Source organism: Loa loa (genome assembly GCF_000183805.2).
Source record: "Loa loa unplaced genomic scaffold supercont3.420, whole genome shotgun sequence".
Classification (NCBI taxonomy): domain Eukaryota; kingdom Metazoa; phylum Nematoda; class Chromadorea; order Rhabditida; family Onchocercidae; genus Loa; species Loa loa.
Genome location: NW_018108600.1, coordinates 33,395 through 44,404, shown reverse-complemented (window position 1 = coordinate 44,404; position 11,010 = coordinate 33,395). Strand labels below are relative to the sequence as shown.

The 11,010-nt window shown below is 34.2% G+C and overlaps 2 protein-coding genes across 2 annotated transcripts in view; both read left to right on the top strand.

Moving 5' to 3' along the window:
* The window catches only part of LOAG_18645 (hypothetical protein), a gene marked incomplete at its 3' end in the record, with an annotated part of 7,632 nt that extends 1,498 nt beyond the window's left edge, over nt 1-6,134 (top strand). Inside the window, exons 2-9 of the mRNA XM_020451309.1 lie at nt 1,858-2,158; nt 2,546-2,793; nt 3,662-4,173; nt 4,529-4,692; nt 4,852-5,026; nt 5,249-5,336; nt 5,450-5,704; nt 6,014-6,134. Coding sequence (XP_020304916.1) covers nt 1,858-2,158; nt 2,546-2,793; nt 3,662-4,173; nt 4,529-4,692; nt 4,852-5,026; nt 5,249-5,336; nt 5,450-5,704; nt 6,014-6,134 — 1,864 coding nt within the window. The remainder of the gene's footprint in view (nt 1-1,857; nt 2,159-2,545; nt 2,794-3,661; nt 4,174-4,528; nt 4,693-4,851; nt 5,027-5,248; nt 5,337-5,449; nt 5,705-6,013) is intronic.
* An 868-nt stretch (nt 6,135-7,002) lies between these two features.
* LOAG_09155 (hypothetical protein) lies at nt 7,003-10,268 on the top strand (the record flags this gene model as incomplete). The annotated part of the gene is made up of 5 exons (XM_020447866.1): nt 7,003-7,181; nt 8,865-8,960; nt 9,560-9,695; nt 10,032-10,073; nt 10,149-10,268. The coding sequence occupies 5 exons, from the start codon at nt 7,003-7,005 to the stop codon at nt 10,266-10,268; spliced, it is 573 nt and encodes a 190-aa protein (XP_020301944.1).
* Nucleotides 10,269-11,010: the final 742 nt, after the last annotated feature.

The following is an 11,010-nucleotide window of genomic DNA, read 5'->3' as shown; positions in this document are numbered from 1 at the left end:
TTATTATTATTATTATTATTATTATTATTATTATTATTATTATTATTATTATTATTATTATTATTATTATTATTATTATTATTATTATTATTATTATTATTATTATTATTATTATTATTATTATTATTATTATTATTATTATTATTATTATTATTATTATTATTATTATTATTATTATTATTATTATTATTATTATTATTATTATTATTATTATTATTAAATTATCGTTATCATCATCGTCATCATTATCGTTTGATTATCCCCATAAAGTCATAGAAGGAGCTGCTTAAGGCTAATGTATTTTCACACTAAATGGATTTCTCGGCAGATTTTATAAACCAAAAACTGCGAAGTTTGGAGTGTTCTCTATTTCTTCGCAGTTTTTCTAGTCCAGTAATTTATCTGTAGATTTGGATCCACTCATTTTCACCTTCCCTAACTGCTACTCTTAACAGTTCCTCTCACCATCATATTGTATTTCTCCTTTTGTATGATTATTTATATTGGTCGTTAGCAAAAAAGCAAAAAAGAAATTTCAAGCTGCCAACCTACTGTTGTTGGACAGGTCGTTAGGGATTTCACAGAAAATTACAAAAACTTTGCATTACGTTGTTTTGAATATATGGTATACTCGTAAGTCATATTTCACTTTGTCAAAAAAATATTTTACAGTGAATTTTTGCAATATTACTTTTCCTTTTTAAAAATTTGAAGTTTAAATGTGAACCCAAAGTCCATTTTAACTATTTTTAAAATTTAGCTTTTAGTAATGCTGAAGAAGAAAGGAAGCATGACGTACATAGCATTTAAAATAGTAATGCTGTTAGTAAAAAGAATGTGTGGAATGTATGGACATTTGTTGTTTTCCGCTACTATCAGATATCCGTCACCAACACCACATTTTCCACCATACCTTCTCTGGTGCAAATAAATTTTTCATTCAAATGTCAACATCTCACTAGCAACTCACATTTAACTGATTCTTGTAAATCGCTTTAATAATCCATTTCTACTCATTGTTATATTGTTTCTAAATTATAAAGAGACTGTTTGATCAGCAATGGTGTCTGTAGATGAGCCCACTGAGTGGGAGCCATGCGATCTAAGCACTATCTACTTCGACTTTTTGGTGAGTCAATCCCTTCAGCCTTTTCTTGATAATAGAAGATAATTTTTTCTTATCTTATTGAAGCTCACTCAGCTTTCTGTTACGCCGCACTTCCGCACTATTCAACAGATATTTCTTATTTTTACATTAGTAGAGGACAGAATTTTCAAGGTCCATTAATTAAATATCTTTTGCTAACATTTAAGTGAATGTGCCATAATAGAGACGAGGCACAGAAAATGTTGTCGAGTTCATGAAGTCCAGATATCGGTGGAGACCTCATTTTAGGAAATATTAGTTATCAAATGCCAAAGTTATTTCTAGTTCGTTTTGTAAAGCAAATCGATACTGTATGTTCATGCATATAACATAACATTTTCCATTCCTTTTTTAACTAAAGTCACGAAATTTTCAAATTCTTGAAAATATTTCAGCAGTTTTGGCAAAGGATTCAATGTCATTTTACATTATCGATCAGTTTTCATTTTCATTTTGACATTCGAGTTTGATCCTATCTTAGCAGTCTTTGTTTCTGATGAAGCTTTTAATTTCTGGGAAGTATAAATATTTCATGCATGTCAAGCATTGCTTTTTTGTCCTCAAAGGGGAGTTCACCTTGGCATGGTTTTGATGGTCTGTCTTCTGCAAGCACTTTCCTTGGCCACTGCAAGTCATTTTAGATTCTTTTCACTCTGTTTCTTAATTCTTTAGTCAAATTTGATGAACTGATGGGACTAATGATTTTTCAGGATCTACCGTTCGTCCTCGCAATCATATCCTTATCCACGTACGCACACACTTGTTGTTGTTCCTCCGACACGGCCAATTATGGAGAGTAATGCCGAGAAAGGGCATGCTAAAATGCGGCCTCCATTGAATCGCACCATACCACCGATACCGGAATCGAAGTCCAATGATTCAATTATAACTCATACCTTGGAAAAGTGCACTGAAATTCTTACTGAACACCAACCTTCAACTTGCCGAGCCCTTCGAGAACCTTCATGCGTCAAATCGATGGGAGACCTTGTTCCATCATTTACTGCCAAGGTAAATTCAAAAACGAAATCTTATGAACCGAATCTTTATTAGAGCTTAATATTGTTAAATTTGAACATAAATAAGCAGATAAACGATATTCTTGGACAGAGTTATTGTGCAAATTCTTCTAGGCACATTTCAAATTCATAAGGTGCTTCTAACAGAAAAAGTATGTAAATAAAGCAGTAACTCAGCTTCCTCGTTCTTTTTTATCTCTACTTCCTTTCGTAATTGACTTTTAAGTTGGATTTTGTTGAAACCAGTGATTTTAAATTTAAATTCTTAAGCAATATTGTTTCCATGAATTTCTTATGAATTGGTCACATTTATCGTCGCAGTTTTTCCTTTGATCACAATTCCAGAAGTTCTAGTTCGGATCTCCACAGATTTTTCTAGGAACTGCGAATATCTTCACAAAAGACTGAGAGCGATGGATCATCAGTTATCGAAAGTACAACGGCGCACTGTTTGGTAGCAAAAACTGCAGCAGTCATTTCCAACCGAAACAAACGGCCAGAAGATGTTCCACGAAGCCCATTGATGAGTGTTGCCCACTCCGTGCGGTCAAAGCTTACAAAACTTGGAAATCGTTTTAGCTGGTCAGATGGGAATCAAAATATCCGTATCAGTACCAGCTTATCTAGGTGACCATTGATAAATTCGAATGATTTTCCAATAAATTTTTAAAAAATCATGAAGTCTTGGTCATAGTCCTCAGACAGGATTGCTAATTTAGGACAGGATAAAATCTGTTTTGAAGCTATTTGAATTTGGATGAAAAGTTTTTCATATACTCATATAGTTTCTTAAGTCGTCAGTAAACGCTTTCAGAGGATTGAACTTCCAAGGTAGTAGCAGTAGAGAAGGGCTTCAAAAGAGTTTGAAAATTTGTGCTTCTGCTTCTCACTAGTTTGCTATTTCTGACGCTTTTCTGTCTTATCATTACATAAGATCACTGTGATATTTTGTTTCAATAGTGATATGAAGCAATGGTCATATCACCAGTTTTGCTTTTCATATCACATGTTTATGTTAAAAGTACGAAATTATTTTTTGATTGCGAGATTTTGGGCCATAATTCTCGAAATTTCCATTTTCAGCAGAAAACTCCGGTTTATCTTAAACCAAAGATTAAACTTCAAGATTTATTGCTTTCCAAAATTCATTGTTTTGTTTTATTTGCTACTGCTTACTGATGCCATTTAACTGCATAGAGATAAAAGGAAAAGCCATCTCATTACTGTATTAGACTTCTAAAATTCAGTGTAGTTATTTCAGAATACGTCATTTTCTCTCCATAAGTCCGACATCATACACAGAACTCATCATGTTTTTTGCTTTAGCCTAAGTTTCACCCATTTTTTTACTTTATATTACTTTTTTTGGAGAGTTGAAAATTCGAGGGTTTCTGTAAGTAAAAGACTATATCGAATTGTTTTTGGAACAGTTTGTTGTTTTAAATATTTTAAAATTGGGAAGAACATTTTTCTTTTAGCGGAACTTTTTTTGCAGCATGCGTCGAGGTCCTTTCGATAAACTGAGCTATGTACCATCTAATACGCAATTCAAGAAATCGGCGAGTATGGAGACGCGAACCAACCAAGACTCTACAAAGGATTTAGTCAAACCTGTCCCTTCCAAACAAATTTTAGGAAGCAGTGCACTAAGAATCCCGAAAATTCCGAAATCACGAACATCTTTAGACGATCAGTCATCATATCTGGAAACTTCTAAGCGAAGCATTTTTTTCACTCAGGACAAATACTGCAAGATTATCAGACCTAAGAATTTGCCACCTAGACCGGGAAATGATACGAAGACGAATTCAATAGTGAAAGCTTTCAAGATACATCTGGAACCGAGAGCTACACAGACTGTCTCACCACCTGATAGGATTCGTCAACTCAATTCGCCCACTGCAGCATTCACAATGACTGCTGGGATACATACTTCCAAGAATCAAGAAAATATTAAAGAAGCAAAAATCAAGCCTGCAACGAATATTTTTGTAAGAAGTAATACAGGTAATTCAGGACTTTATGAACCACTATATTTCTAATTAACTTGCAGTGAGTTACGATCTCCTTTCAAGTTTTATTACGATTGATGCAAGCTTTTGCATATCTATTTATTGCTCGTTTCTCCTTTTTTCTTGTCATTCAACTTTTTGTTTAGGATGCATCTGCTGAAAGTAAAGCTTGTTTTTCTTTTTTTTTTTGCAAACTCCATTTTGCATTTTTCAGATTACAGAATTTAGTTCACAAGTTTTTTGCAACGATACCCTAAACAAAAACTTGCCAAACAAATAGTTAAAAAAGAAATATTTTAAGTAGACACTGTATTTCTATATTGATATATGTCGGATTTCTTTTCTTTTAGAGCAAGATGCTTACCGAACATCCCGTTTGAAATCTCAACATAATAGAGGTGATCATGAACAGATGAAAGCGGGAAGTACTAATCGACAAAGTTCTTTTATACCGCTCTACACAACACCACCACGAAGATTGTCTGCCAGAAAATCTGGTACCGAAACGGGCCAGGTACTTTCTATCTTTGAATTTTTCTTTTTTCAGTTAGTAGCGAAATTGAATCAGTGAAATGAGCTCCCTTACTTCCTATGAACTTGATATAAACTTTACGTGGATTTATATAAATACATCTACTTATATATTATGTCACAAGATGATCTTTCCTGACAGGCACCGTTGGCGGAATGTGAATCATCTTGCATTGAAAATTCGCCAGCTTTTGAAGTGCCCCCAGTAAAATTTATTCCGGGTAAAATTCATTATATATGCACCAAAGGAAGTTCGGAAGACGGGACTACAAAATCACAATCATTGGACCCTAACTCGTCAACAAACTCAATGAGAGGTTCCTTTCAGCAAAACGAATATTTTGAAGCTTTGATGCCAAACATTTTCATTTACTAAAAGCAAATATTTTGACATCGAACTTAGTATTATTGAAATAATCTACAGGAATTCGACACTGCTTCGTACGGTTATTGCTCTACCCCTGAAGAATCTTTTTTGGTCTTTGATAATTTATCAGAAAAATTTTTTGATTGTTTTGTAATCTGTTTAGCATTTCCAGAAGCCTGTAATAAGCGGTTTTTGAGCAATGAGTCAACTCACAATTGTGGCAAGGCAACAAGGAAAGGATCGTTAGATAACAGAAAAAGGTACGTTGTCAAGAAGTCGAAAGTTATACCTCAATTTTTCTTTCATAAACCAACAAATAAATTCCGAAACATAGTCTCCGGTAAAGTTTAGGAACTCACGAATTGTTTTTAAGGGATGGCTGTACAATGATTAATGTTACACTACCAGACAGTTTATTAAATAATAATTTATCAAACAATCCTTCTACCGATTGCTCCTGTGACAATGATGCCAAGTCAGGGAATAGTCCCAATGACTTCGTTTCACCAACCGCAATGACTTCATCTGGATTTACAACTTCATCTGGTTTTCAAGATTTTCCTGATAAATCTTCAGATAAAGATGCAGAATTGAGTGAGCAATTTGTCGATATGACCATCATCGAAAAGTTCGTCTTTCTCGGGTATTTATTTCAACATGTACTCGTAAAGTGTTGTCACTTAGTAAAAGCAAAAATTTTTGATTCTTATAACGTGGTTTTTATGGAACATTTAAATAGGATTTAAGTGATATTAAAGGAAGTACGATTTCAAGAATTTGTTGATGACAATCCAAGCTAAAAAAATAATTTCTAGTTAGTGCCATTTTCTGTTTACCATGCAACATAATAAACACAGCTATTTATAAATCATTTAAATTCACAAAAAAGATTCTGTAATTCTGGACGTTTTTACACAAATTGTAAAGTTTATTGCAGAAGACGCAGTATCCTGCAAAAGCATTCTGATGCAGCAATTCTGATATATCAAAAACATGATAAATTAATGTTGCACATTTATCTTGGCAACTGTATTGACAGATTTCTAAAAGCCATTTAATATGACTTGAATGATGCAAGTTCTGACCTTCTAGAGGCTATTACTGTACTCGGTGACGTATGTGTTGCTTAGCTAAAAAAACTTCCCCAGTACCTTAAAACATTAACAGTATGTTAAATGACACTCAAACTGTATCATTCCCTCATCGATATCATCAGCGGTTCTAAATGTCCAAAGAGTTTTGTCCTTCATTCATTCTTCCTACCTTGCCGACTCATTAATTTTATCCGGAATAGTTGAGCTAATGGAACAATTATAAATTGCAATTTCAATTTGTAGTTTGTATTGCAAAGGATAACGAAACGAAAGGAACAAATTTGAGAGTGATGAATCGACAAAATTTATTTTCCCTAAACATTAATTCGGCAGTGGAATTTCTTGTTCTCCAATCTTTCTTCTTTTTGAACATAATGCTAGAACTTTTTCTTCCACATGAAACTGCTGGGAAAGGGGACGTGTTCGCGCATCGACGACACGCTGAAATGTCGTTGTACATGTTTCATACAAGCTGGGATGACATTTCTGAAGAATTCTTCAAGCGTGGTTTTTTAACATAAAAATTCAAAATTCTTGGGAACATTGTTTGGATTTTTTCTTTTCCAGCAAAAATCTTGGAAAGCAGGTGCTATCTAAGCGTAATTCATAAGGGCTGATTTTTCAAGTAAATGAATAATTCACGAAGGAGATGATTTCAACTTCTCAGAAACTTTAAGCTTCACGTGAATCTGTTATATCAGACAAGAGTTTTGGATGAAACTCGTCCGAACCCTGCAAGTAGTTGGAGTCTATATTTCATTGAGCAAAACCTTCTAACACTTTGTTCCCCGTGAAAATGTGCAGTGAGGAAGACGGGCAGAGCCAGTGAGCGATGATGGTAGGCGACGATGATGATGACGTCGGCGACGATGTTAACACCCTTTACCCTCCTCTGCTCTCTCCTTTTCTATTTCGATATTTGCGGTGGAGCGGTTTGTGTGAATGGTGCTGGTGGGACTGTGCTGTGATGGCCGATTGCCTGCTTCTGAACACGTTGATCAAGTCGGTAAGGTGAGCTCCTGCTTTACTTCTTACGCAGCTGTCACTCTCAAATTTCTGATTAACCTTTCTTTTTTACTACCTTCTGCTCATCACTTCTCTTCATTAGTATACTTGTTGACCATTAAACTGAAGTTTAGTAACACGCTGTATTCCTTATCCAGTTTACTCTGTCACCTTATTTCGATTAGTTAAATAGCATACATATTGTTGTTATGTTACGCGTTAATCAAATTACGTCTGCTCTCTGAGCTGCAGAAAATGATATCGAACTTTTTGATCCTCGACTACCCAATTCATCATTTTGCTTCATTTCTCTTTCCACAAGAAGCGCTGGCTTTTTCAACTTTTGATTTTATTCTTTGATTAATCCTTTTGACGAATTTGTTTTCTAGTTCCATAAATTGCAGTCTCATAAATTTCAGTTTCATAAATTTCTGATAGTTTCGTAAATCATTCAAGGTGGTAAAGTTAGGCGTACCACCTATAGGGTTCCCTTTTCTCAAAGCCTGAGAGTTGGGGATGGTGAAATTTTTTGTGCGTCGAGTGTTAAGTGGTAGATAAGTTACTTTTCAGTTATAGATTTTCTCCAAAATATGAATTTGTTGTTGTTAAAGAATCCTTCACCCTTGCTGATGACCTTAAAAGTTGTTTCCTAACTTGATAAGTCCAGGTTTTAGGCTAATTATTCTAGACTTAAGTACAAATCTAAGTATGAGAAAGCGTTTCTGTACATTGCTATATCATATTTAGGTATAAACGACGGTGCATTCCACTACTTCAGTAGAGGAAGTGGAGTTGATTTTTTTGATAGTACAGGTGGCAAACTGAGAATGTGCTAGCTATTTCCAGCTGGTTAGCGGATTAAGATGATTTGTTTTCTGAATGTTTGTTCAAATTTTGTTCAGAGCTATGGTAAGGAAGGTTTTAAGCTTACGTTAGTTTCGGTTTGAGTCCTTTAAGGGTCTGGTTCCGACTGAGATATCTTTAGCCTAATTTTGTTATTTCTGTTTAAGCAAGGGTCTCATTTAATCCTAATTACCGTTCACACTTTTCTCAAAAAAACACGACACCCACTTCCTCCAGCAACTTTGCTACTGCTTCAATTAAATTAGTTTTTTCTGTCCAAAGGACTTAAACAATTTGCAAATTAAAATCCACGATATCTGTTATCTTCAGCGTTGCTGTAATGCTAGAGGTATATCTTACCTGCTATTGCATGTTCTTGCTATATCTCTAAAATCCCGTGCATTTTATTTCTAGCAAATGCAGATACAAAAATGTGAACTGCAGACAAACAGCTTCCTGCTCTGCTTGTCCGTCCTATGGTTTCATTTATATAGTGTTAAGTCACATTATATGGGAATTGCGTCTATATTTTATCCCTTCTGCTTCTTGAAATTCAACATAAATATGATAAATATGAGGCAGAGGATAGTTTGTATTTGAAGTAGTAAAAGTATCCGTAAAATACAGTTCTATGAAAACTGCCGTATCAAAGCTTATGTACTTTGTTGTGCTTATATTCAAGTACAGCAAGAATAAGATTTATCAGATTTGCAATGATGTTGTAATATTTGTGCATCCATTTCGGTTCCACCTGAGGAACAATGGGAATGATTCGTTTTCAGCGACAAATAATAGTTGTCCTGTGAATCTGATGTGCTATGGTTGTTCATGGTCCAGAAATTTCAGGGCAGGTCGTTCTCGCTCACGACGACGACCACCACCACCACGCGACCATGATCAAGGACCAGTTGATTCAGCAAATTCAGATTCAGCTCATTATAAGTAAGCACGATGTATTTTGATTCAACATCTTATCTCATTTGTTTCCTAGATGTAAACCTTGAGTTTAATTATATTGCGACTACATTATTGCCTTTTCTACTATCAGTAAGCATATACTATTTGACTTAAAAAATAATTCTATGCAAACGTAATCGTATTCCTGTTGCAATACCATAGTTTAAAGCCACTTTTCACTGAAAAATAGTTTCCTAAATTCATTTTTCAAAATATTTCGAAAAATCAGCAATCAAGTTTACAGTCTTCCATGTCATGCCCTAAAAACTGAATTGTAGGTCTTATATATTGGAAAATTTTTTTTTAGCTACATTAGTTGTTTGAAACCATTGAAAAATGTCACATTTCCGACATAGTCGAAGCTGTAGCATATCTTGATAAAGAATGTTTTTTCTTCATTGCAGAAATTGGGACACATTCATGCTTTTTTAATCGTTTTCTATTTTTGATAGAAAATTGCTTTTCGTGGATTTTTGCAAGAACTTAATATGAAATTGTCTCACAAATCAAATTTCGATTTCGCCTTCATCTAATCTTATCCAATCAGATTCAAATTTAATTACTAATTCTGCATTTTTCCACAGGAATCAGAGATACGATGAACCATTGGTCAATGAAAATAAGATGGTTGCATTTCCTAGCGTAGCGGTGTATGAATCATCGTGTAATGATGTTGTGTACATAAAAAATCAGTTGCAGGAACTGAGGAGATTGATAAATGCATGTTTATCGTTCTAGCGATTATTGGTATAACTGTCACCCGTCCTTTTTTGCAGATTTTTGAATTTGGCCAAGAGCATAAAGCTTTCAAATATTTCAGTAATTTGTGCTTTTTTTGGTTTTGGAAAAAAATTCAAGACTATTATTTTTTCTCCAATTCTTGTTTTTTTTACCTGGGTATTAAAATCAGCTGTCATATAACTGATTGACTTCTTCACGCTTGGCGCATTCGTGTAATCTCATTTCCTTCACTTGAAGTTTAGTTAGCATACCCACTGATGAATCACTTTACCAATTGTTTTCTTTACTGCTGTTTTGAATTCGAGTTTTTTTCAGGATTCAGTAGAAGCAGAAAACGTGAACAAATCCATCCCAGTGGTACGTTTCTCTGCTTTCTCTGTGTTTACACTTATTAGTGAATACGAAGGACTTTTTGAAAATTTATTATTCCAGAAAATAGAGGACAGCGATGTTGTGGAGCGACTTCTTATAGAAAATGATGCTTTACGTAAGGAACTGGTGGAGAAAGATAGGACAATCAGTAAATTAAAAGCTCAGATGCTACTTCATTGATTCTGTAATTGATTGTGATTTTTTGCCTAATACCTGTGTGTCTTACTAGACTTCTTCGTTTTCACCTTTTTAGCTGTTAGCTGTTGGGAAATGTTCCTTAGTTGATTTTCTTAAAAAAGGCACATTAAGAACATTAATCGCGAACTGGAATTGAGTTTTGCCGTATTTTGAGTTTGTGTTTTCGAAACGAAAGACTGCAGAAACGCTTAGTAAATTATAATGTTTTTGTTGTTTTTCCCTCTTATTCCTGTGGAGCAGGATCTTGTTTAGAGTTGACATTTGAATGCAAATCCAAAACTAAGGCTTCAGTGAAAATGGCGTTTTGTTTTTCTGAAATCCAAAAATAACTTAGTGAAGAGGTTCCTGTAAATTCATGCATATATTGCGTGGTGCATCACTATAGGTGGAAGCTGTTAGGGAGATATTTTCATTTTATTTCTGTATGGATAGTAGATTTACTTCGAATCAAATTATTATTTTAGTATGCGCAGAAGTGGTTTACAAAGTTGTAATTTCCAGGAGTTTAGTTGAATTTTATGAAATCTGAAGGGATGAATGGAAAGGAGTAGCGAATATTCAGTTTAGTGATGTTCTTTCAGAGTGGAACTCAGCTTTTCTTGTAGTTTTCTTAGCTGATAAAAATTGGTAGCTGGTAAGGAAGATTTCTCGAATTTTTGAGATGTACCAAGATGTGGTATTTGGCCGTTTTAATGTAATTATTCTATTAGCTGTTATTATTTTG